The following is a 27,930-nucleotide window of genomic DNA, read 5'->3' on the forward strand; positions in this document are numbered from 1 at the left end:
TCACATACAGATCACCTGTACCCTGTCCTTCTCCATAGCTCTGGTCTCCTTGGCCCTGGCCTCATGGCCTGTCCCTCCCCTCTCGTCCTCTTCCTTCTCCTCATCCCTTAGTTTTATGTCTAGCTCATTGCCTGCCTAATGGCAAGGTATTGAAGAAGGCGATCTGTTTGAGCTGCTTGTTGTAGAAGAAGCAGTTGAAGGACCAGAGACTGCTATCCTCTGCAAAGGGGTCTGAGTCCAAGCCTGGGTTATAGCTAGATGTTGTATTCAGCCAACCAGACCTCCTAGTCCACTGCGTTCCACAGCTGTGGCTTCAGGGCCTTGCAGTCCTCCTGCATGGCCAGGAAGACACTGCAGTTGACTGCATTCACCACCCAGCTGAGCTGGGCTCATGGCTGAACTCATGGCTGTGGGTTGTGAAGAAGTCACAGTCGGTCAGGAGAACTCATTGAGAGCTGCAGTCAGGTGGAAGAGGGTCTTGTAACTGCACTTGTCACTGAGGGGGTGCTCGTCCTCGCCATCTGAGTTCTTGCTCAGTCTCTGGGGCTGAGGCCCGAGGTCTGTGATGGAGACAGTGCCTCTAGCACATATGGTTGGTCTTCTGGCAGAACTGCTTGAACATGTGCTGTTGTCTCCCACCATCTTACATGAGTAGCTCTCGATCCTGAATATGTCCTGAGCATCTCCTGTCTCCACGGTCAGCTGCAAGTCAATGGCCTGGAATCAAGAGTCCTCCACCAGCTTCACGGTCCTTGGGGAATCCAGGCTGCCAGGGGCTAGTGCTACCTGCTTAGGCTGGGCATGGCCAGGTACGGTGGTGATGGCGCTGGTGAGAAGGCACTGTGTGCTATGACTGCAGGGTACTTAGTAGCGGTGGGTACCACTGTAACCTCCCCACAGGCACACTGTATGGGAGGAAGAAGCTCCGCAGTGAAGTTCCGTTACTCTAAGACCTGGCAGCCTCCCCAGACTGCTTACCCGTCCATATAATTTGATGACTGGTTTTCTCATTTTGCAAAGAAGGTTGTTAGAATTTTGATTGGGATCGCACTGACTCTTTAAGTTGCTTTGGGTAGTATTGACATCTGAACAATGTTTAGTCTTCCACCCATGAATACAGAATATCCTTCCATTTATGCAGGTCATTTTTTATTTTGTTTAGCAATGTTTGAAGTTTTTTTGTGTACAAGTCCTTGCCATCCTTTGGTTAGATTTATTCCTAGATATTTTATATTTTTAGTGGCTATTGTGAATGGAATTTTTTTAGTGATTTCTTGTTTTGATTGTTCATTGCTTGTGTAAATAAATGCTGTTTTTTAAAATTTATTTTTATTTTATTTTTTTGCATATTGATCTTGCACCCTGCCACTTTGTTGAATTCGTTTATTAGCTCTAGTAATTTTGTTGTGGACTTTTTAGGATTTTCTCTTTATAGGGTCATGTTGTCTGAAATAGGGAGTTTTACTTCTTCCTTTCCAATTTGGATGTGTTTTATTTCTTTTTCTTGCCTAACTACTTTGGCAAGAACATCCAGTATAATGATGAATAACAGTGGTGACAGTGGGCATCCTTGTCTTGCTCCTGATCTTAGAGGAAAAGCTTTCAGTAAGTAAGATGTTAGCTTTTCATATATGTCCTTTATATGTTAAAGTAATTTCTATCTATTCCTAGTGTTCTAAGTGTTTTTTATCAAGTAAGTGTGCTGTGTTTTGTCTAATGTCTTTTTTGCATTGATTGACATGATCATGTATGTTTTCCCCCCTTCATTCTGTTAATGTGGTGTATTACATTAACTGATTTTCTTATGTTGAACCAACCTTGCATGCCAGGGATAAATCCCACTTGAACAGTGTATATAATTCTTTTAATATGCTGTTGGATTCATTTTGCAAATATTTTGCTGAGGATTTCTGCATCTATATTAAGAGATATTGGTCTGTAATTTAATTTTCTTGTTATATCTTTATCTGGCTTTGGTATGAGGGTGATAGCCTCATTAAATGAATTAGGGAGTGTATTAGCCAAAGGGGTACTGATGCAAAATATCAGAAATTGGTTGGTTTTTACAAAGGGTATTTATTTGGTGTAGGAGCTCACAGACACCAGGCATAAAGCATGGGTTACTTCCCTTATCAAAGTCTATTTCCATGTGTTGGAGCAAGATGGCTGGCAACATTTGTGAGGGTTTAGGCTTTCTGGGTTTCTCTCTTCCCAGGTCTTGCTTTTCTCTGGGCTCAGGTCCTCTGTTTTCTCCACAAGGTCAGCTGTAGACTAAGAGGCTTTCTATGCTTTGCACCTCTTCACAAGGTCAGCTGTAGAGTATCAGGCAAATGACTCTATCTCTCTCCTCCTGGGGTTTCTGTCATGTCTAAGGAGCCATCTCTATTCCTCCATGTTTTTCTCCTGGCTCCAGTCCTCTCTTCCTGGGGCTTGCTTCTCTTTCTTCTGTGTGCTTAGTTCCTGGGGCTCCAATTGAAAACTCTAATATCAAAATGCCTCAACTCTGTCATTTGCCATGCCTTTAATCTGTGAGTCTCCATCCACAAAGGGGCAGGGACTCAATGCTCTAATGATGTGGCCCAATCAAAGCCCTAATCATAACTTAATCATGCCCAGGTACAGGCTAGATTACAAACATAATCCAATATCTATTTTTTGAAATTTGTATCCATATTCAAACTGCTAAAGAGAGTGTTCCCTCCTCTTCAGTTTTGTTTAAGAGTTTGAGCAGAATTGGAATTAAGTCTTCATGGTATGTTTGGTAGAATTCCCCTGTGAAACTATCTGGTCCTGGGCTTTTCTTTGTTGGGAGGTTTTTATTCCTGATTCATTCTTTTTTACAGTAATTGCTTGTTGCACTCTTCTATCTCTTCTTGAGTCAAGGTAGGTATTTTGAGTGTTTCTAAGAATTTGTCCATTTCATCTAGATTATCTAAATTATTGGCATGCAGTTGTTCATGGTATCCACTTGCATTAGTCAGCCAAAGGGGTGCTGATGCAAAGTACCAGAACTCTGTTGGCTTTTATAAAGAATATTTATTTGGGATAGAAGTTTACAGTCACAAGCTCCAAGAAAGTCCAACTCAAGGTTACATAAGAGGTACTTTCTCACCCAAAGTCATTGGCCACATGTTGAAGCAAGATGGCAGGTGATGTCTGTGAGGGTTTGGCCTTCCTTCTTCCTTTTTAAGGCTCAGTGACCCAGCTTTTTTCAATCTCAGCTGTAGGCTGGCATAAGGCTCAACTCTCTCCCCAGGGCTCAATTCTTTTCAGGCTTAGCTGTTCTAGTCTCTTCACAAGGTCAGCTGTAGACTATCAGGCTCATATCTCTTCTCTGGGCCTCTGATGTGTCTAATGAGCTGTCTCTCTTCCTCTGTGGTGTCTTTTTCTGTGTGAGTACCCACCCATCAAGGAGGCAGGGATTGAATGCCCTACTGACATGGTTGAATCAAAGCCCTAATTTTAAGTTAATCAAGTAAACACAATCTTTGAATTTAATACAATCAAAGGGTATCACTCCCAGAGGAACAGACCAGTTTACAAACATAATCAATATCTCTTTTTGGAATTCATAAATACTATCAAACTGCCACATTACTTATAGCCCTTTTTATTTCAGTGGGGCCAGCGGTAATGCCCCCTTTTCATTTCAGATTTTAGTTATTTCTATTCTGTCTCTTTTTGTTAGACTAGCTAAAGGTTTGTTAATTTTGATGATTTTTTTCAAAAAACCAACTTTTGGTTTTGTTGATTCTATTTTTTTTTCTATTTCTTTTATCTCTACTCTAATCTTTGTTATTTCTTTCTTTCTGCTTTATGTTTAGCTTGCTCTTCTTTTTCTGGTTCTTTTATTTTTGAGGCTAGGTCTCTGATTGGAAGTCTTCTTTTCAATATAAGCATTCAGAGCTATAAATTTGCTTTTCAGAACTGCCTTTGCTGCATCCCATAGTTTTGGTATACTGTAATTTCATTTTCATTCACCTCAAGGTATTTTCTAATATTGCTCAGATCCCTTTTTAACTCTTTGGATATTTAACAGTATGTTGTTTAATTTCCACATATATGCATATTTTCCATTTCTCCCTCTGTTATTGATTTCTAGCTTTATTCTGTTTTGGTTGGAGAATATACATCATCAAATTTTAATATTTTTGAATTTATTGAGACTTGTTTTGAGAACTAACTTATGGTCTATCTTGGTGAATTATCTATGTGCACTCTGGAAAAATGTGTATTTTGTTTTTGTTCGGTGCAGTGTTTTATATATGTCTGCTAGGTCTAGTTGGTTTAGTGTATCATTCAAGTCCTGTAATTCTTTATTGATCTTCTGACTGTATGTTCTGTCCATTATTGAGAGTGGTATGTTAATGTGTCCTACTATTAATGGAAAACTGTAAATTTCTCCCTTCAAATCTTTCAGTATTTGCTTTATATATTTTGGGGCTCTATGGTTAGGTGCATATATATCTATAATTTTTACATGTTCCTTTTGAATTGTCCCCTTTATCATTATGTAAAGACCATCATCATCCCCTGCAACTGTTTTTGACTTAAAGTCTATTTTATCTGATATTAGTATAGCCACCCCAGCTTTCTTTCTTTCTTTTTTTTTAAGATTTATTTATTTATTTCTCTCCCCTTCCCCCTCCCCCACCCCAGTTGTCTGTTCTCTGTGTTTATTTGCTGCGTCTTCTTTGTCTGCTTCTGTTGTTGTCAGTGGCATAGGAATCTGTGTTTCTTTTTGTTGCGTCATCTTGTTGTGTCAGTTCTCCATGTGTGTGGCACCATTCCTGGGCAGGCTGCACTTTCGCACTGGGCGGCCCTCCTTATGGGGCGCACTCCTTGTGTGCATCAGCACTGCACGTGGGCCAGCTCCACATGGGCCAAGGAGGCCCAGGGTTTGAACCGTGGACCTCCCATGTGGTAGGCGGACACCCTACCCACTGGGCCAAGTCCACCACCCACCCCAGCTTTCTTTTGATTCCTACTGCATGTTATATTTTCCCCCATCCTTTCACCATCAACCTACTTGTATATTTGACTTTAAATTGAGGCTCTTGGAGACAGCATATAGTTGGGTTATGTTCTTTTATCCATTCTGCCATTCTCTGTCTTTTGACTAGAGAATTTAATCAATTTACATTTAAAGTCACTACTGACAATACAGGTCTTTCTTCTGCCATTTTGCTATTTAGCCTTTGTAAGTTTTATATATTTTTGTCCCTTATTTCTGTTAAAGCCTCCTTTTATATTTATTTGCTTTCCTATGTTGTACCATATTGAGTTCCTTCTCATTTCTTTCTGGATATATTTATCTGTTGTCTTTGTGGTTACCATAGGTTAAAATTTAACATCCTAAATGTATAACAATCATATTTGGTTTGATACCGACTTCACTTCATAGCACACACATACACTTTTCCTATACCCCGCTGTCCCATACCATTTTTTTTGTACTTGCTACCACTTATATTTTTGCCCATTGTATGTCTAAAAACAAAGATTTATCAATACTTTTTATGAATTTACATTTTAGCACCTTTAGGAAGTAAGAAGTGGCGTTACATACCAAACAATATAATAAAATAATACTTGCATTCATAATTACCCGAATACTTACCTTTATTTACCATAAAGAAATAAAGAGGTCTTTATTTCTTTATGCCACTTTGAACCATTGTCTAGTGTCCTTTCATATCAGTCTAAAGAACTTCTTTTAGCATTGCTTGTAGGGCAGGTCTAACAGTGATATACCCCCTCAGTTTTTGTTTATCTGCTAATGTCTTAATATCCCTCATTTTTAAAGAGATTCTAGCCAGATATATAATTCTTGGCTGGCAATTGTTTCCCCTCAGCACTTGAAGTATTTCAACCTTCTATCTTTTGGCTCCATAGTTTTTTGTTTTTGTTTTATCCACGCCCCCTTGCGGCTTTTTGTGTGCTGTCTGCTGTGTCCATTTGCTGTGCATTCCTCTGTGTCTGCATTTATCTTTTTAAAATTTATCCTCCCCCCCCCCTTGTGGCGTGCTTGGTGTCTGCTGTGTCCATTTGCTGTGTGCTCTTCCATGTTTTTGCTTGTCTTCCTTTTTGTTGCATCACCTTGCTGAATCAGCTCTCCACAGCACTTGCGGGCTGGGCGGCACTCTGTGGCGCCTGGGCCAACAGCTCTCCACAGCGTGCAGGCAAGCCTGCCTTCAGAAGGAAACCCCAGGATGTGAACCCAGGGTCTCCCATATGGTAGACAGGAGCCCAACTGATTGAACCACAGCTGCTTCCCTGGTTCCATAGTTTTTGATGAGAAATCAGCACTCAATCTTATTGGGATGCCTTTGTTTGTAATACATTGCTTTTCTTTGGCAGCTTTTAGAATTCTCTCCTTTTCTTTTGCATTTGATAGTGTAATCAATGTAGGACAGGGTGTATTTTTCTTCATGTTTATCCTGTTTGGTGTTCTCTGAGCTTTTTGGGTATGCATTTTCAGGTCTATTGCTAAGTTTGGGAATTTTACTCCTTATTTCTCTGACTTATCCTTCTGCCCCTTTGTCTTTTTCTTCTCCTTCTGGGACTCCCATAATGCATATATTGGTGTACTTTATGGTGTCTTGTAGCTGTGCTAGGCAATTTTTCCTTTTAATGTTTTTTTCATTCTACTCATTTCAAGTGTCTTGTCTTGACGTTCATTAACTATTTCTTCTGCCAGTCCCATTCTGCTCTTTAAACCAGCCTGAGCATATTTCATTTCAATTATTGTGGTCTTCGCCTCCTGCAGTCTATTTGGTTCCTTTTTAAAATTTCTTACTTAGACCCTCATATTGTTCATTCATTGTTTTCCTGATATCCTGTAGATGCTTCTCTGTACTTTCTTTTTCAAGCATTTTAAAGATCATTTTCTTAAAGGCTTTGTCTGGTATGTCCACATTCTTTTTTCTCCATTGGTGTTTTCTGTATTTTTTACCCTCTTCCTTTGGATGGGCCATCATTTTTCTCTTTGTACACTCTACACTTCAATATTTTAAAATGTTATGTCTGAGATTTGCTCCCTGGGATGCCTGTTTCCTGGCTTTGTAAATAATTGGTGTTAAGGCAGAGATTTTCTTGAGCTTCAGCCCTCTTCTCAGGAAGGTCTGCCCAAGACTAATGCACTATGCAGGGTTTCCCTATCTAATGAGGCCTCTTGTTTTGTTTTGTTTTTTGAGTTGTTTGGAGTTTCCTTTTTTTTAGAGGAGTTCAGTTTTCCCATTTTCCAGGGGACAAATATCCCTCTCCCATGCATCTGATGCTAGTATGTCTTGTTTTAAAAATTTCTCTACCCTCCCCCCCAGTTGTCTTCTCTCTATGTCCATTCACTGTGTGTTCTTCTGTGACCACTTCTATCCTTATCAGCAGCACCCAGAATCTGTTTCTTTTTGTTGCATCATCTTGTTGTGTCAGCTTTCCATGGGAAAATTCTGGAAGGAGGGTGACACTGCAGAGGACTTTCCCAATTTGGTCTTTCTCAGACAAAATGGGCCAGGGACCCATGAAGCTTGAGCAGACAGGTTCCAAAGTACCCTTTGGAAAGGGATCAGAAAAGACACCATTTTCTCCAATGTTGTACAAAGCATGGGACTATTAACACAGAGAATGTAGTGGTGAATGATGAACTGTGGTTATCAGGATAAAAATGAGAACATTTTCTCCTGAATGATAAAAAATATAAAATACTAATATAGGGTGTTAATAATTGGGTAGGTTTGGGGGAAAATACACCGAATGTAAGCTATGGGCTATAGTTAGTAGTAACATTTTGACAATGCTCTTGCATACTTTGTAACAAATGCTTCACAACAATGCAAGTTGGTGATGGTGGTGAGATGTATGGGATCCTTGTATGATGGTATGCATGTTTATTTTGTAAATTCACAAACTTTACTATACATTTATTGTTTATGTATGTCCATTTATGAATGATATACTTCAACAAAACTTAATTAAAGCAAAAAAAATTCTCCAGTGGCCCTCCAAAACTGATTTTTCCTGGCCTGCCCAGAAAATGCAGCCCTTCAGCTAACTTTCCCCAACAACCCTAAGGTAGCCCTAGTCTTTAAATCTTCACCACCTCCACTTCTGTCCAGGGAGGGTTGAAACAATGGCTGCTTCTGCCTTTGTCTGGTGTAAGACTACAACAATGTCTGCCACTGCCTTTGTCCCGGGTAGGTTGAAACAATAGCTGCCCTCAGAGTGAGGACCCAGGGATCTGAATTCATTAATCAAAACCATGATCAGTGATCAGCTATCTCCACCCCTCTTCTTGTTGTGGAATTTAAGAGAAGTTCAATTATTTGAGTATAGAGAGGCCAGGACTCAGCAATGATTTTGAGAAGGAAAAATGGTTTATTGACGGCCGGCCGGACTCGGGAGCTTTCAGTTTGAATCCCGAGCCCCGAACAAGATTTTCAAACATCTTTTATACAGAGAAGAAAGGCCAAATGGTCCCTTTGTTTCAGTTCTCAATAGGCTTCAATTAGCATATATCTCTTTCACATCTTAGGTAAGCTTTTAGCAAGGACTCCAGACATTTTAGATAAGCCTTGGTTTTTGCATTTCCCCTAAATACTTAAAGTTTATAGCCCTTGCTTTGTTAAACATTTCCTGGGACTGGAGCCTGCTGTCACCGTCCCTAAGGGCAGGACTGCAGCCTCTTACCGTTCCACACCCACAAGTCAAACAACTTAGTTATTTCTGAAGAGACACAAGTCAAACAGCTTAGTTATTTCTGAAGAGACAAAGAGCCTTCCACCCATAGCCCACATCATTCCCCCCTTTCTGCCAAAGATTAACTTGCTAAGCTTTGGCATAATTATTGTTGGAGCTATGAGGTGGATGGCTGTCTGTTGTTTTGATTGATTATTTATCAGTCTTTAGTACAGCATCCAGGACTGTTTTTAGAAGTTTAGAGCTTTTCATTCTGGACAGCAGAATCTTGGGCAGGGGCCTCCCGCAGTTATTCTGCTGCCACTGGCACTCACGTGGATTTCCAGTCAGGTTCCAGATCCATCTATTACTTTTATTTAAAAGAGTTTACACCTTTAATTTAAAAGGGGTGCTGAAGGGAGACGATCTCTTTTCTGTAACTGCTTCCTGCTGGCCATGGGCTGTAGTCATTGCCTAATAAGGTGTAAAACTCTTTAATTTATTCTAACTGGAGGAAGATGGATCTGGCATTCTGTACGAAGTTGGATGAAGTTTTCATATGGTTAATAAGATGTTCACTCTGAAAGAAACAAACTTAATTAAAAATTTGGAATACCCATTTTTTTAAAAGAGGACACATTGGATTACAGAGGTAGACAAGGTTAGGTGCCTATAAAGATGGCACTCCTTAAAAGCTGGTGGGAACAGCATATATTCTTTTTTAAGTTATCCATCTTTAGAGAGAAATTGCAACAGACACTTAGCTTTGTCTGAAGACACATTCCAAGCTGTTCAATGATTGACACTCATTCGCTCTGTCAGATGCTCCTGGTGAACTGGCACTCCTTGGGCAACTGGCTTCACTCAGGATTAGAACACTAATTTGGAAATACTCTTAGTTTTCACCTGTGGGAGTGATCAGAACTACAGAATAAAGATTTTTACACCTTGGTTTTCATTGTACAATTTCTAGCAATTTTGACTTGTTCAATAGGTGACTCACCATCAGCAAGCAAGCCTCACTTTTGCTAACTTGAGACTGGCTGAGACTGCCACCTTATTCTATAGACATGTTATTAACTGTTTAGAAAATGATTTTACCAGGAATTTAACATGTCTAATATACTTCTGCACTTGGTCCAAAATAGAAAAGATAACATTACAATTATTAGGCATATATTTAGTACAGGATAAAAGTACAGCACTTAATATTAACTAATGTATTACTTAATGCATAAGGATTCAGAGTTGCCATTATTAGTTTTGAGTTTCAGGTTTGTAATACTTTACATGTTATCTCTCCATGAGAGCAGGCCATAATGCCAATTGTGTTTAAGTTTTACTTACAGTCTCCTGGTATCATGGCTCCACTTAGCATGTTCTTCAACGCAGTGAGCAAGTTGCAGCATCCTTCCAGTATTCCAGAGATTTTCCAGTATTCTACTAGCCTGGTGCATAGTGCTCTCTGGCACCATGGAACAGTGCCAGTCTGGAGGCGATATCCATTGTACACTTGGCTGTACCGAGTCATTATTGCTTGCAGGAGCTTGAAACTGCAATATAGTTTCCATCGACTTCAGGAGCAGAACCAGAGACTGATATAGCACATATTTTTAATTGAGGGGTCAGTGACCAGCCTAGCCAATAACTCACATGGAGAGGCCACCTGTAATGTATACAAGGCCTGGTTCGAATGCACAAGAGTTTGACAATGTTAAAGTTTATTCCTTGTTTTATATATATTTTAAACAACTTAACGCAATACATATATCAAATGACTATTTACTTACACAATTTTACTATGAAGATAACAGTAGGTACTTTACTTTAGTAATAGAGGAAAAATACTTTTCATTGTTAGAATGAAAACAGAATATTTCCAATAGAATCAAGACAACTTTTTATTACCATTTACTTAAATGTGTATTTTGCAGTGGCCTTCAGACAGGTTTATTATCATACAGTTATTTCTGCTACCAATACCAATCTAAGTTTCTTTAGTTAACAATGACTTCTACAACTAGAATTATTTAAACATTTTCAGTTTGGAAGATGTTTTACAAACTCTTTATAATTGACTATAACCGCATTGACTAGACACCTCATGTTTAAATAAACTTACTAAATTACAATTACCAATGAAAGAAATTTACTCTCTATTTAAGAGAGCATATCTACAATCTTTTCCCTTTAGCCTAATTTCACCAATGTGAACTTACAATTTTCACTTACAATTTTCATTACTGTAAAGATTTTGTACATATGTTAATTTAGTTTATAAATTAACTATGGGAGATTACACTCAAGTTAAATAAAATTGAAACCATAATAGTTTATGCAAGGAATGTTCTCTTTTTCCCTTACAGGAAGCTAAAAACTTCTTTTCTTTAAGTTATCAAAATTATTAAATTAAAAGCATACTGACTACCAGGTTTTAAAACACATTACACAATTACTTAATTTTTTTTAAAAATCATAACCTAGGAAAGATCTCCATAGTTTTTATGGACTTTCCTTTACTTACTGAAATTTGTTAATAGAGCCACTAATTACCTTATTTTGTTGGAAAGAAATCTTCTGGAAGAAAATAAGGCTCACCAGATTGTGGAGAAGAAAATACTTTATTCTCAATCTTGCAAGAAGGGGCGCAGAGCCAGATATGGCTGGTGCCCCGAACAAAGAAAAATGACACAATTTATACCCCTAAGCCTAGCATGCAAGCTCTTCCTGTTTTTCCATAGATTGGATACTTCAGAAGTTACAGCTTATCTGAGATTTAACTTTCCCACGCAAAAGTTTGATTTAACTGCTTCTTCTATCACATTCCAACCATTTTAGTTTTTACCTGCTCCCCCCCCTTTGTCAAATAAGGAATAGAATTTAGTGCTGAAATGGCACCGACTTAGTTAGCTCCTTCTTGGGCATCCTTCCACTGCCCATAGGACTGGCCTAAACTGGTCTCCTCCACTGCTGTCAACCCGGGAGTGGGAGACTGAGGCAGCAGGCCACCGGGTTACATCAACATTTTTCTTCTGTGAAAATTAACCTAATCTTTGTTTTGTTTTTTTTTTTTCCCATTTATGGCTGACAAAGGTTTAAACTGGGAAATTACCAGGCAAACTGATTCTTAATTCCCTAGCCTAGTAGATAGGTTTAATCTGCCACACCTAGTCTTGCCTTAAAAGCTCTTGCAAAGAGGAGGCCCTTTCCCAATTGTTTCCATAATCAGATTTCTATGACTTTTTCATCCTGCTTAGTTCAATTTGGGCTTTAAGAATATTTATAAATATAACTGCATATTTAATTTTTAACAATTTGAGCAAATAGGCAGACATGAATAGTTTGACACAACAACATGACTTTAGTTACTTTAAACTTTTCAAAGACTTTTGAAACTCTTCTTAATTTGCACTATGACCATGCAGTTTACCACAAGAATTTTCTTTCTTACTTAATGGATTGTAATAACCAAAATGTTCTCAATGCCTTAGCACCATTTTGTTTTAGAACTTTATATTTTACCTTGAAATTAGCAGAATTTTGGATAAGCAACAAGATTAGTTTTATATATATTTACTGAGGCTATTTGAAGCCTCAGGGAGACAGACTGCTTTCTCTCATGAATTGCCACTCTTAGGAACACTGACCGTCAAGGCAGGAGACTTTTCCCCCTCCACCCCCCTTTTGGTTTTGGAGATAATAAAACTCCAGTGGTCATTTAACCTTATTCTATCAGGCAGCAATTTATTTAGTTTACACTTGAATTCATGAGAGAAAGGGTTACTAATACCAGGAGAGGAGACAGTGCTGTCCCAGCTCTTCTCAATTATGAAATAACCGTAGGCAAAGGCAAAGGGTGAGGTTAGGCTTGAAGTAACCATAAACAAAGGAAAGGTTAGTGTAGAATTTACACTTAAATAATAGTTTCAGGCTAAATTCACCCAGCTATAATCTCAGTTATTGTCTTTCCACTGTTTTACAATATTCTTGGGGAAGAGGATTTTTATGTCCCTTTCTGTCACCAGCAATTAGCCAGGGACTAGTCCCCATGATGTCCTGCCACAAGAGTGGGGGATGGATGCCGGTAGCCACTGCACAGAGAGAACAATTTACAGTTCATTACCATAATTTATCAGGTTCTTTGCTCTTCTTTGTATGCTGAACGTTGTTCTTCTTGACTCTGGAGTTTCAAAATAGTTGTTTCAGACAGTTTTGCCTGATTGATAGTTATTTTGGTGAAAGGACTGAGTCCTGGGGCTCCCTTCTGCTCCATCTTCCCCAGAAGCTCATTGTGGTTTTGATTTTCATTTCCCTGATATCTAATGATGTAGAACATACTTTCATGTGCCTATTGGTCATTTGTATATCTTCCTTGGAGAAATGCCTACTCAGATCCTTTGACCATTTTTTAATTGGGTTATATGTCTTATTAGTATGCAGTTGTAAGGATTGTTCTTTAATATTATAGAAACAAGTCCCCTATTGGATATATGGCTGGAAAATATTTTCTCCCATTCTTTGTGTTGTCTTTTTTTTTTTTTTCATTTTCTTATTATCTTTTTTTTAAAAGTTACATAGATCATATAAAATGTTAAATTAAAAAATATAAGAGGTTCCCATATACCCCACTCCCCACACCCCCACTCCTCCCACATGGACAACTTATTTCATTAGTGTGGTACATTCATTGCATTTGATGAGTACATTTTGGAGCATTGCTACACAGCATGGATTATAATTTATGTTGTAGTTAACACTCTCTCCAAGTGTTGTCTTTTAACTTTCTGGATAGTATCCTTCTAAGCAAGAAAGTTTTAAATTTTGATGAGTCCAGTTTATCCAGTTTTTCTTTCATTGCTCATGCTTTTGGCATCTTATCTAGAAATCCTTTGCCAAATACAAAGTCATGAATATTTAACTCTATGTTTTCTTCTAAGGATTTTATGGTTTTGGCTCTTTTAGGTAAATCTAGATCTGTTTGAATTAATTTATATATGTTGTGCGAGGTAAGAGTCCAGCTTCATACTTTTCCATGTGGCCATCTAGTTGTTCCAGCACCATTTGTTGATAAAGACTATTCTTTCCCTATTGAATTATCTTAACATCCTTGTTGAAAATCAGTTGACCATAGATCTACAGGTTTATTCCTGGACTCTCAGTTCTGTTTCATTGATCTGTATTCTTATGCCATTAATGCACTGTCTTGATTATTGTCACTTTGTAGTAAGTTTTTTTGTTTGTTTGTTTGTTTGTTTTTAAGTTCTGGGGTCAGGGGATTGAATCTGGGACCTCATATGTGGGAAGTCGGTGCTCAAACACTGAGCCACATCAGCTCCTGAATTGTTTTTCTGTTGGTTTGCTTGTAGTATGTTTTGTTTGTTTTTATGAGGCACCGGGGACTGAACCTGGGACCTCCCATGTGGGAAGCAGGTTGCTTGAGACACATCCCCTCCCCTGCAGTAAATTTTTAGATTGTGAGGTAAAGATCCTACTGTTTTATTCTTTTCTTGAGGTTGTTTTGGCTATTCTGAGTCACAAGTCCATATGAATTTTTAAATCAGCTTGTCAATTTCTGTAAGAAAGCAAGTTGGAATTCTAACAGAGATTGCAATCAATCTGTTGATCAGTTGGGGGAAACTGCAATTTTAATAATATTAAGTTTTTCAATCCATAAATGAGATGTTTTTTCATTAATTTAGTCTTCATTAATTTCTTTCAAAGTATTTCATAATTTATAGAATATTACTTTTTGACTTGTTAAATTTATTCCAAAGTATTTTATTGTCAATGCTATTGTAAATGGAATTTTCTTACTTTCATTTTAAGATTATACATTGAAAATGTATAGAAGTACAACTACATTTGTATATTGATCATGTATCCTACAATCTTGCTAAATTTTTTATTGCCTCTAATTTTTTTTAGTGAATTCTTTAGGGTTTTCTATATACAAGATCATGCCATATGTGAACAGAGATCATTTTACCTCTTCATTTCCAATCAGGATGCTTTTTCATTTCTATTTCTTGCCTAATTGCCCTGGTTAGAACCTCAAGTACAATACTAAAGAGAAGTTGTAAGAGCAGTCATCCTTGTCTTGTCCTTGACCTTAGAGGGAAAGCATCAATCTTTCATCATTAAGTATGATGTTACCTGTGGGTTTTTCATTGATGCCCTTTGTCAAGTTAAAGACATTCCCTTCTATTCCTAGTTTGTTGAGTGTTTATTTAGAAAGCGTGTTTGGTTTTGTCAAATGCTTTTTCTGTATGTATTCAGATGATCATGTAGTTTAAAGCTTTTATTCTAATGATATAATATATTACATTAATTGATTTTCAGATGTTTACTAACCTTATACCTAGGATAAATTCCACTTGGTCATGGTAATTCTTTTATTATATGTTGCTGGATGCAGTTTGTTAGTATTGTGCTGAGCATTTTTGCATCCATATTCATAAAAAGTGACCCATGAGAGATGGGAAAAAGATAAGATGAGCCTACAATTTCCCTAGTATATTTCTCTGAGTTTCCAGACTATGGCACAAGAGACAGTGAGGTCAGACAGAGCCTGGTGGGCTCTCTGTGTTGAAGATATGGAGCTGAGAGTACAGGGAAATGAAGGTGGCTAGAATGTGCAGGACTAAATGGTATAGTGAAGGGAGTTAGACAATGGAAGAACTACAGAGATCTGCAGAGTCCGCATTGAGCTGACTTCTGATAAACACATGTGGGTTTGGAAATTACCTGAATCCAACGGAAGAAAGAAACACCTGAAAGTCTAGAGAACAATCCCCAGCATTCATACAAGACTGGAAAAGCTCAAAATTCCTAGGGTGTTTGATATTTAAAAAGGACTTGTTTCAATAGTGGGGAATGATTAGCCCTAGACTAAGCACTGTTGCTGACCTACCTAACAAATCATAAAGGCAAGACCTCAAAAGATCAAATAGTTTTCAAATAACTTAACTACATCCCAGAATGAAGCTCAAGAATATTTATAGGAATACAAAAATTTTCAGCCCCTGACAAGGTAAAATTCATAATATTTGGCAAAAAAAATGAAGATTACCAGGCACATAAAAAAGCAGGAAAAAACAGGACACATAATGACCATAATCAATCAATCAGAACCAAGCCTGAACTGACAGTGATGTTAGAATTAGAAGACAGGACATGAAAATGGGTTTTATAACTGTATTCCATATGTCCAAAAAGTTAGAGACAAGCAAAATATAAAAAAGACCCAAATCAAACTTCTAGAGATAAAACTGCTGTATTAAATAAAAATACACATAATGGGGTTATTCATGGAAGAGAAAAAATCAGTGAATTTGAAGTCATAATAACAAACTATTCAAAATAAATCACAAAGAAAAAAAAATTCAAAATATGGAAAAGAAAATTCAAAACCCACGAGACAATTTTAATTTGCCCAATATGTGTATAATTGGAATCTGCAAAGAAAGAGACAGGAAAAATAGATGAAGTGGCTGAAAATTTTCCAAATTTGATGAAAGCCCCAGCAAAAATTGGAGTCTTATCAAAGAAATAAATGATACAAAGAACCAATGAAAATTCTGGAACTTAAAAATATAACAACCAAAATATAAAGACTCAACATATAGGCTCAATATCAGAATGTAAGGGACAGAAGAAAAAATTAATTAACTGACATATAGAACATGGAAAATTACTGAATCTTAACAACATAGAGAAAAGAGACCAAAAGAAAAGAACAGAGCCACACAGGACCTGGGGGGACTATAATGGAAGATTTAATATTTGTTTCATTGAAGTAATGGCAGGAAAGGAAAAAGTGGGCAGGGCCGAAAAAGTATTCAAAGACATCATAGCTAAAAAATCCTAAATCTGGCAAAAGATATAAACCTACATATTCCACACAGGATAAACCAAAGACATCCACATGAAGACACATCACAGTCAAACGTCTGAAAAAAATCTTAAAAGATGTGAGAAAGAAGTGGCATCTTTATCTGTAGGTGACAAACAATTAGAATGAAAGGAAATTTCTTATCAGAATCTATGGAGGCCAGAAGGAAGTGGCATGACATTTTTCAAGGGCTGAAAGAAAAGAATCATCAACCCAGCATTCTATATCCAGTAAAAACAGCCTTCAGCAATGATGGAAAATCAAGGTGTTTTTAGATTAAGGAAAACTATGAGAATTTGTCATAGACCTCCCTAAAAATGGCTAAAGGATGATCCTTAAACAGAAAGGAAATAACAAAAGAAGGATTATTGGAACATCAGGAAAGAAGAAAGAACAATGGAAAGAGAAAAAATATGGTTAAAGACAATATATTTTCCTTCTCCATTAGAATTCTCTAAATTATTATACATTTGACAGTTGAAGCAAAACTTGTAACACTTCCTGATGTGGTTCTAAATGTATGTAAGAGGAAATATTTAATACAATTACATTTTAAACAGGGGAGATAAAGGCATGTAAAGAGAGATAAAACTTCTGTTCCTCACTGGAACTGGTAAAACGTTGACACTAGTAGGGCATAATAAATTGCCTATTGGATGATGTAATACCTAAAGCAACCATTTAAAAAACTGCATAGATAGAGTAAAAAAAAACTAAACACAAATAATGGAATTTTAAAATATGGTCAAGCCACCCACAAGTAAGCAGTAAAAGAAAACAAAAATAAATGAAAAAAGAAATAGAGATTAAAAAAAAGAAATAGGAAGACCTAAGCCATAATAAATCAACAACTACATTAACTGAAAATGATCTAAAAAAACTAATTAAAAGACAGAGGGAATCAGATTTGGCTCAACTGATAGAGCTTCCACCTACCATATGGGAGGTCCAGGGTTCAAACCCAGGGCCTCCTGACCTGTGTGGTGAACTGGCCCATGCACAGTGCTGATGTGTGCAAGGAGTGCTGTGCAATGCAGGGGTGTCCCGCACATGGGGGAAGCCCACGTGCAAGGAGTACACCCTGCAAGGAGAGCTGCCCCATGTGAAAAAAGCGCAATCTGCCCAGGAGTGGCGCCGCACACATGGAGAACTGATGCAGCAAGATGACACAACAAAATGAGACAGAGATTCCTGGTGCCGCTGACAAGAATGCAAGTGGACACAGAAGAACACACAGCAAATGGACACGAGCAGACAATGGGGGCGGGGGGGGACGGGGAGAGAAATAAAAAATAAATCTTAAAAAAAAAGACAGAGATTGTCAGAGTAGGTTAAAAACATGTTCAAGCTATATGCTATGAGAAACTCACTTCAAGTATAATGATATAGGTATGTTAAAGGCAAAAGGATGAAGAAAAGATAAATCATCAATAATTCATCAAAAGAAAGCAGAAGCAGCTATGTCAATTTCAGATAAAGTAGACTTCAGAGCAAAGAAAATTAGCAGAGACACAAAAGGACATTAAATAATGATAATGTAATGATGAATGGTCAATTTATCAAGAAGAAATAGTCATCTTAAATGTGTATACACCAAATAAGAGAACTGCAAAATATGTTACAGAACTGAAAGGAGAAATAGACAATCCATAATTATAGCTGGAGACTTCTACACCTCTCAACAATGGATAGAACAACTAAGTAGAAATCTGCAAGGATATGGAAAAACTCAACACTATCATCAATCAACAGGATTTAATTAACATGTATAGAACATTCTCCACCTGATAACACCAGAATACAAATTATTTCCAGCCACCTATACTACATATATCAAGATAGCCCTTATCCTGGGGAATAAAATAACCCCCAACAAATTTAAAGAAGTGAAATAATATAGAATGTGTTCTCTCACCACAATGGAATCAAACTAGAAATGATTAACAGATAACAGGAAGATCTCCAAATACATGAAAACTAGACAACACATTGCCGAATTACTGGTGGGTCAAAGATGAAATCTCAAAGGAAATAAAAATTCCATTGAACAAGATGGAAATGAAAATACAACAAATCAAAATTTGTGGGACACACCTAAAACAGTGCTGAGAAGGAAACTTATAGCACTAAATTCTCGTATTAGAAAAGAGGAAAAATCTCAAACCAATAATCTAAGCTCCCAATTTAACAACCTAGAAAATGAAGAGGAAAATAAACCCAAATCAATCATAAGGAAAGAAAGATAGATAAGATAGAAAGATAGAAAAGATAAGAACATACCTCAATGAAACTGAAAATAGAAAATAGAGATAATGAAGCAAAATACTCATTCTTTGAAAAAAAAATCAATAAAATTGACAAACCTCTAGCAAGACGGACAAAGAGAAAAAGAAAAGACACCATTGACCAACACCAGGAATGAAACAGGTGATGTCACTCCAGACATCAAGATGGTAGTAAGAGTTCTGAAGAACTCTACCCTCATATGTTGGACAACTTAGACAAATGAACCAGATCCTCTAAAACAAACTACTCCAACTCACCCAATATGAAATTAATAATTGGAATAAACCTCTAACTGTAGTTCTGACCTCAGCCCATTACAACTTTCCTCCCAGACACCCCTTTTATGCTGTTATTGGCAAATATATGATACATATCATACATTTATATATTTTATAGGCCCCCAAATTTACTACATATATATTGTTTTTATACAATCAGTTTTTAATCATTTAAGGGAAGAAAGAGGAAAATATGCATTAATAGTGTCTCATAATTATTTATCTTTACAAGTGTTCTTTGTGTGAATTCAAATTTCCATCTAATTTCCATCCTAATACTTTCATCCTGAAGAACTTTTTAACATTCTTGTAAGATGAATCTTCTAGTAACAAATTCTGTCACTTTCTTTTTCATCTAGGAATGTTTTTATTTTGCCTATTTTGAAGAATAGCTTTGCTGAATATAGGATTCTTGGTTGACGGTTTTATTTTTTTCTTTGAGCACTTTCATTATGTTGACCCACTGCCCTCTGGCCTCCACTGTTCCTGATGAGAAGTCAGTTGTTCATCTTATAGAGGTTCCCCTGTGACAAGCCATTCTTCTCTTGCTTCTTCCAAGATTTTCTCCTTGTACTTTTACTCTGATGTGTTTGTGGGTTTGTTTCCATTTATCTTATTTACTGTTTGTTGAGTTTCTGACTCAAAATTTCTATGATTCTATTCCTCAAGAAGAAATGCAAAATAGTTATATCAGACAACTTGAAAAGGAATTTAACTGAGTTTCATTTCTTTCTATGACATTACTGGACATTTTGACACTGAATACTGTCAAGAAGGCAGTGGGGAGCTACATTTGGATAAAAAATTTCCTACTGATTCAAGTAGGACTAGTCTAACTGTAGTCTTTTAGTCTGAAGTCTACTTTATCTGAAATCAGTCTTTTAGTCTGATTCAGCCTTAGTAAAAGATATAACTCGTTTTGCATAAAAGAATTATTTGGTTAAATCACTGTGGATTAGTAGATCGCATTGACCATATAGGGTTCTATCTTTCCCCCATTGCCCTTTTTAACATTTTTGCCAATGACTTGAAGGAGACATTTTCCAAATCAAAACTGGGAGAGATATCTAATATGTTATACAGCAGAAGCAAGATTCAAAAGAATCTCCATGAGGCTAGAAAAATAGGCCCACCACACAAAGATGGAGATTAATACACAAACAAACCTGGTTAAGTCTCATCGTTGGTTCCAAAAACAGCAGCTCTCTAAACACGGTATAGGGAAAACTAGTTTGACAACTCTCTCCCACCCCCATCCCTGTCTAACGCTCCTCGGTTTTACAGTGAAGTCCCACACGCAGCTGATGGTGCAGCACTAAATTTAAAAAAATGCTTGGGCTGTTTTTAAAGTAGTGTTTGGATTTAGTTTGGGGCCCCATACTTAATAAGACTATTACGAATCATTATTTATACATCTCAGGTGGATATTCTGGATAAGGAATTTGAAGACAAGTCACATGAAGAATGCTTGAGATTAGTGGGGATCTAGTTTGTCGAAGATTAAATTTAGGAAGGAAGAAAAAGGAATAACTTTCAGTAGAAAGCTAGGTGTGCCACAAAGTCCAGGCGCAGAGGCTGGTAGGGTTACTTGATTAACGGAAGAAACTGGAGCTCAGCTGAGGGGCTCTGGACAGCGACTACGGAAGAGAAATTCCAGTTCGGCTGGGAACCGCAGCGGAGCGCGCGAGGGCGAGACGCACCAGGCCCGCGCCGAGGGCAATCGGTTTCGCGCGCGTTCCAGGAGCGCCAAGGCCCGAAGGTCGGACGGCGGTGACGAACGGTGACGCCTCAAAGGTTGCCCGGGCGCGGCTCTGGGGTTCGGAGGCTGTCGGCCGCGGCAGGACGTCGCACCTCTTTTCGAGGCACCTTTCGTCAGGAGCGGGCGGCTGCGACTGCGTCTTGGGCGGCCGTCGGGACGGGGAACCATGAGCCCCGGGAGCGCGGGCTGCTCCGCCGGGCTGCTGCTGACGGTCGGCGGGCTGCTCCTGGCGGGCCTCCAGACCGCTTGCGGGAAGAACGCCTCCTACATCCAGGATCCCGGCCTGGCGCACCAGAGCGAGGAAGATGCCGAGAACGAGGCCGAGGCCGAGGCCGAGGCCGAAGCCGAGGCCGAGAGCATGCCTGAGCCGGAGGATGATGGTGAGGGCGGGAGGCTCCTTGGCTGCCCTTCCCAGGGGCCCGCGCCCCGTGTGGACGCCCAGGGGGGTTGCTTAGCGCGGGGCCCCAGAGGCCCCTGTTGAGGGCTAAACCCCGCCCGTTGCCCAAGAACAGTAAGAATTGCCGGTATTAACCTCCGTAGGGGTCTCCAGTACAGCAATCCGGGTTTTGTACATTTCACGCACCTAATGGCCTTGAAGGGAGATGTGCTAATTCTCCAAGGGCACAATAAGATAAGGCAAAAAGCACACGTATAGGAGGTGCTACAGAAATGCGGCTGAATATTGCTCTGGACATGGAAAAAGATGGCTTTATTTTTTTTTAAGGTGCAGGAAGAGGGAGGTAGCCTCCCCACAAAGGCGAATAATTTTGGCACTCCTTGAAGTTAATTTTTCCTTTCCAATTTAGTGTTGTTGTTTTTTTTTTTTTAAGTTCTTAATTGTTTGAGGCCCTCCTCCCCACATTTGAACTCTTGAGTTGTAACTCAGTGAAATTCAGAATGCCTCATGCTGGAACTCACCTAGGTAGACCAGTATGTTGGCAAACTGCCTCACCTTTTAGCATCTCTGCAGCCAGGTGGTGTTTTATTTGTATTGTCACTTCGAACCATAGAGGGACAGTAGCAGTAGAAAACACCTATCAAGGGAACCAACTCCTGGCTTTGTTAGGTTATACGTGTTAAGCAAAGGAGAATGAGCTTGTGCTTGGTATGTAAATTTGCCTTATTATGCTGGCTCATTAAGCATTAAAACTTGACAAGCTGTTGTACATGTTATATTGATTAGTAACTCACAGGCTGTTAAGTAAATGGTCAGTTGCAGATTTTCGCTTTCTGAAGGGAAATGAGATACCCTTCTCCTGTAAGTGTCCCAGCAGTTTTTAAAATATCCTTAGCAGTCTGATGTCTCCTTAATCCATACATGTAGAATGGGTGCTCTGTTTATCAGCTTTTCTTTCATTTCCTGATGACAGATAATGACCTTCAGCAAGAGAAAAAAATTGACAGGTTAATGGGATCAAGGCTTCTACTACCTTGATAACATTACATTACAGAGAGTTTGAAAAGGTTCTTGGCTTTGGAAATGTGAAAATAAAAATTGACTAAGGAAGAAAAGAACATATTAGAAAGCATAATAGCTCTTGCTTCCCTCTAAGTTTTTAAAGTGGTTGAATTAACATTAACAATTTTATTATTAACCTCATGAAGGAATAATTCTAGCTATAAAATGATAAGTGGAGTTTCCTTGGATTCAAATTCAAATGTGGGCAAATTAATGTCTCTGCCTCTCACTTTCTTCATCTGTGAAACAGGGACAATGATGAACTTCAGGGAGTCCATGAACCTCCTGGAATTTTATATATACAATTTCATGCATGGGTGCTTTTTCCTTGGGAGTATAAGAATTCAGAACTTTAAACAATTTGAGTGATCTAAGAACTGAAAAATTCCAGAACCATTATTATAATTTAGCAAAGCCCCTCTTAACCTTCCATGTACTATCAAACTGTCATCACCAATATTTTTTATTTTTTAATATTTTTAATCATTTTACAATTAGTTTACAAAAGTTAAAATAAAGGGACCATGAAAACAATTGTATCAGAAATTTTAATCAGAATCTAGTATGGGAAAACCCAATGTTTTTAATCCATATTTGCAGGGTTTGAAGAAATAGACCCCAAATGGGCTAGACTTTGAATGCAGTTAACTGCTGATCAACTGTTATGCATAATCCTGACATGCATCTGTGTTATAAATAATGATCGCAGATTTCAAATACATCTTAAATAGATTCTAATTCATTACTTCTGATTCTTCTTGTACTTCCCTTGTAGAGACAATACTTTTGAAAACTTTGAAGGTTCATAATTTTGTTGGAGAGTGCTGCCATCGTCTTTGCTCCACTATTGAAAAACATTTTCATTTTTAGAGTTATGAGCGGTCCAATGAATTTTATTCATTTCCCATCATCTATTTCCTTCAAGTCACCTTAGTGTATACACCTGCCATCATCATTTGTCCTTTTACAAACCTTATCAAGTAAATTACGGTGCATAAATGTAAAAAGGAAAATAATGTCGTCCTTTTAACAAAAGTGTGATGCAGGCTCTTGTCACGATATTTCAGGATGAAGTCCTTCCTGTTGAAAAACTAATGGGATGAGGGTGCCATATATACCTTTCATACTTAGATTTATAATGTTCAGTCATGGATTCTTGAGTTAGAGAAAATTCATCTAGGATATTAACTTAAGATATTATCTTATACCATCTGAAATTTTGCTTTTACAATCAATTTCACCATGATCAACATCTAAAGTGCTGTTATCTGTGTTCATTTTCTGATTCATCCAATCAAAAATTCTCATCTGTTCAGTGAAAGCAAAAGTAGAACACTAGGCTACAAGGAGTCTAGATTTCTTTAATATCTTCTTGAAAGGTTTACAGTACTTTGACATATTATATATATACACATGATTTATTTCATGATTGGATCATCCTTGGCAATTCCAATCATTCTTCCATTTTCTTATTTTTCAGTCTTTTTTAAAAACATAGTTGGGAAAATTGATGGGTAATAATGAAATAATAGCATCCTTATAGATAGTGAAATAGCAAACTGTTTCAAGATACAGGGAAAATCACCATCATTATGGTGATCATATATATATATTATCTCATTATGTATCTTACATTCATAAAAGGGTCCAATAGATCTAATGGTAAGATAGAATAAGTTTTATTTAGTATAGCCCTGTATTCTTTTTTCTTCAGAAGTCCTGTAAAAGAGAATAAAAGTCATGAAATATCAATCCTTCCAAATTAACCTCAAAAAAGAACCTCAAAAATTAAAAGTGGACCCTGATGGTATACCAGTAGGTTAAAGTGTGCTGTCCAGAATTGAAGAGAACATTTCATGACATCATCTGTTCAGCACAAAAAAAGAAGAGGATCATTTTCTGCATTGTTGAATGCCAGGCTTTGATAAGATTCAGTGGATTTATAGAGAAGCTTCATCACACTCTTGACTCCTATTGAACTCACTGGTTCATTTTTACTTGTGCTTCTACCAAACCAAGTCAACACATACAGTATTTTTGAACAGCTGGCTTTTCAGCTTTATGTGTAGAACTTAATATTTATTCCTCTTAGTTTTCATTTTGTTAGATTTGCCCATTTTTCCAGCCTGTCTTTATTTAGATCCCAATTTATTATCAAACATATCAGCTATCCTTCCTAACTTTGCAGAATCCCTGAATTTAGTCAGCATGGTATCAGTACTCTTACCCAGGTCATTAATAAAAATGTTGAACAGGACAGAGCCCTGTGACACTTAACTCCTTCCACAGTGACACCAACCAGTTAGTTAGCATCTGTAGGTCTTGCTATTTAACCAGCTTCACATCCAACTTCAGTGACATTCAGACCATTATTTTCCTTTTTACTCATAGGTATATCATGGGAAATTTTGACAAATGCCACCCTGAAGTCCAGAAACATGTAATTTCCTTGATCTACCACTGTAAGATTCCTAGCCATAAAGAAAATTGTTCCCTGGGTTTAAGACATCATAGATCATTAAGGCCAAAGGGACTGTAGAGAAAATTGGATTCAATCTTCCCATTTTTTTTTTTCTATAAGGAAACTGAAGTGAGGAGAAATTAAGTACCTTTCCTAGGGTAAGGGTAGTATAGCTAGTTAATAGCAGAGCTGATTGACTAAGTGTTTTTTGAATAGTTTTTGAAAAGAGGTTATATTTTAAAGTAGTCCACCATTCTTTTATCTACATTTTCCATGTTCTGGATTGGCTTTTAATTTATATCTCATAATGTGCCAGTAGTAAGTACCCAAGCATTTCAAGCATAGAAATATCAATTCAAAATTGATCATCATGATAGTAAAGTCACTTATTTAACAAATTCAGTTGTTGATTTAACGTCAAGTGCCTATTTGTTGTCAAGGCACTGGTATTTGGTGCTTGAAAGGACAGAGTAGAAGTATTTATGAAAATATTAAGGTTGTACAGTAATCAAAATAGGAAGAAAAAAGACCTTGTATAGCATTAAATGAACTCAGAAAGGTACAGCATGAGTTTGAATTGGGTAATGATGACATGTTAAACATGTTTATAGTGCTCATCTGGTTCCAGAATGTTTTCACACAGATTATCTCACTTAATTTTTTAAATAATCAAATGAGGTAAGGTCTCTTATAGAGGAACAATTGAAATAATTTGTTCAGACTGAAATAGCTAACTTGGGGTAGAAGCAGATATTTGGACTTCAAGTACGATGCATTTTCCCCTGTAATATTGTTGCTCCTAAGTAAATATGAATATAACTTTAACAAATTGCTTTTAAAATTTATGTTCTAACACTTCATTTTATATAGTTTTCTATTGAGATATTGATGCTAATCTGAGCTACTGAAATTAATGCCAAATTGCTGAACAATTAGAAAAAGAGAAAATCTTATTATGTGATTTAGAACCATGAATATTTAATTTCTTAAGAATTTGTATATTCCTAGGTTATCCTACTAAATCTAGTGTTGAAATACATTCTTAGAAATATTTAAGTTTACCAACTTAATCTTGAAAATGAGTAGAACTAATCTATTATACCTTATATAATTTTAATGAACACTTGGTATAAAGCAACCTCTTTTGGATGGAAATTATACCCTTTTTCTTTTTTTAAAAATAGAGAATAGAAATAATTGTGCCTTTCAATTGGCACATCTTCATGTGCTTTTCTGATCTCTAAAACTATAATTCACAATGTACTAACTAAAGAAAAAAGTTTTTGTTACATACAAAGTTTATAAGTATAAGCATAGTTTACAGGTTATTTTGTTTACACGTTATTTCCTAACTTAATCCATTTCTTTAAAGGTTTAGGTTTCTTTTGTTTTAAACAAGATCAGGACATGTTCTAGGAAAGGTACATCTTCTCTGGTTTATATAAAAAACTTAAAAACTTTCTGCTGTCCATATGATAAGTACTCTTATCTTCCATACCCAAGTAAGAAATTTTCACTTAGAAAAACTTTCATATGATTAAATAATCTATCTTTGCACTTTATTTTAGTTACAAATTCGACAGTAGTTAAAGAAGTAGAATTTGGAATGTGCACTGTTACATGTGGTAAGTAGCATAGAGAATAGAAATCAATATAGAATTTGGGATGGGATGGGAAGATTAAAATAGTGTAGAATTTTAAAATTTGTTACTTGTATACTCATTCATCTTTCATTGATTTCTATATCTAATAACTATAATTTAAACACAGAATTCAGCCTCATTGTCTTTAAAAGGTAAGATATTTTCACCTCATAACCTCTAACTCTTATTTTAAGCCAGCTCCCTGTATATTTTGGCACAGGAACTGCCTTCACCGAAGTAAAATTTTCTCTATCTCACAGATGTTCAGAAGAAGAAAGATCTTCTGTTATATCTCACAGATGTCTTTCCCACATACTGTGTTGGCAAATCTATCAAGAAATTTGCTTATTTGTAATAGTCTATGCTAAATTCTACATTCTCTAACTTGTATGTCATGTCTTAGAAAAAAGGTATTGGCTTTGTGGGGAAGACAATGTTCAAAGACCATGTTTTATTTTGATCATTCCGTAGATAGAAATTGGATATAAAATCTCCTGCACAGGGGTGGAATTAAGGCTACAAATGCTATAATAGACCAGTGGATCTCAAGCTTCAGCTTGCATCCTAAGTACCTAAAGGGTTTGATTGCTGAAGTCACCCTAGTTTCTAATTCACTAGGTCTAGGGAGGAGCTGAAAAATTGCGTTTCTAACAAGTGCATAGGTGAGGCTGATGCTGTTGTTTAGAGGACCATCCTTTGAGAATCACTACTATAGATAGGGTGCTGAGAAGGCAATAGATAGTTCACAATGAAATTAAGTTCTCTTTATTAAGTTATTCTAACTGCCTGACAGCAGGTTGCTTGCTGGAGGTTTGACAACTGATAAAAGAGGTAGAAAAAAGGACAGTTGAGGGGAGGGAAAGGAGCACAATAACCAGAGGATAAGAAGATAGAAAATCCTTGCAGGTATAGATCAGAATGAATTTTTTTTGTCAAAAATTATACCTGAATTATGTTTTTTTTTTCTTTTTCTTTTAAAGATACATAAATCACACAAAAGTTTACATTAAAAAATGTAAGAGCCTGAATTGTTTTTATTTGAGATGGTTTTAAACCTGTTTTTTCTACCTAGGCATCTTAGTGGGTCAAAGTCTCAAAATGAGAGTAATCCATATAATAAGGCTGTGATTATTTATTTGCAACTTGCATCTTTCTTTTGCTGCTTACTTGAGAAATCTTCAGCAGATAGAGAAAGATTATTTTAATGACAGTTTTAGTAATTGATATTGTCTCTATTATTTGAAAAAGTATTTTATAAATTGTATATTTGTTCATTCAACAAATGATTTTTTAAAAATGTTGACTATGTGCCAGGCATTGTTATAAATGCTGTGGATACAGCAATAAACAAAACAGATGAAACTTGCTGCCTTTAAGAAGCATGTATTTTAGTAGGGTTAGACAAATAAATAATATGTAAAAGGTGTAATATGTTAGATGGTGATAAGCTCTAAGGAGAAAAATAAGCCAGAAAAGCCAG

The 27,930-nt window shown here is 37.0% G+C and overlaps 1 protein-coding gene and 1 pseudogene across 1 annotated transcript in view; one reads left to right on the forward strand and one right to left on the reverse strand.

Moving 5' to 3' along the window:
• On the reverse strand, positions 1 to 21,055 carry LOC101420324 (repressor of RNA polymerase III transcription MAF1 homolog pseudogene; annotated as a pseudogene).
• Positions 20,967 to 27,930, forward strand: part of SPACA1 (sperm acrosome associated 1) — a 15,780-nt gene continuing 8,816 nt past the window's right edge. The window contains exons 1-2 of the mRNA XM_004454503.3: positions 20,967 to 21,267; positions 26,376 to 26,432. Coding sequence (XP_004454560.1) covers positions 21,054 to 21,267; positions 26,376 to 26,432 — 271 coding nt within the window. The 5' untranslated portion in view covers positions 20,967 to 21,053. The remainder of the gene's footprint in view (positions 21,268 to 26,375; positions 26,433 to 27,930) is intronic.

The sequence above is a fragment of the Dasypus novemcinctus genome, chromosome 11 (genome assembly GCF_030445035.2).
Source record: "Dasypus novemcinctus isolate mDasNov1 chromosome 11, mDasNov1.1.hap2, whole genome shotgun sequence".
Classification (NCBI taxonomy): Eukaryota; Metazoa; Chordata; class Mammalia; order Cingulata; family Dasypodidae; genus Dasypus; species Dasypus novemcinctus.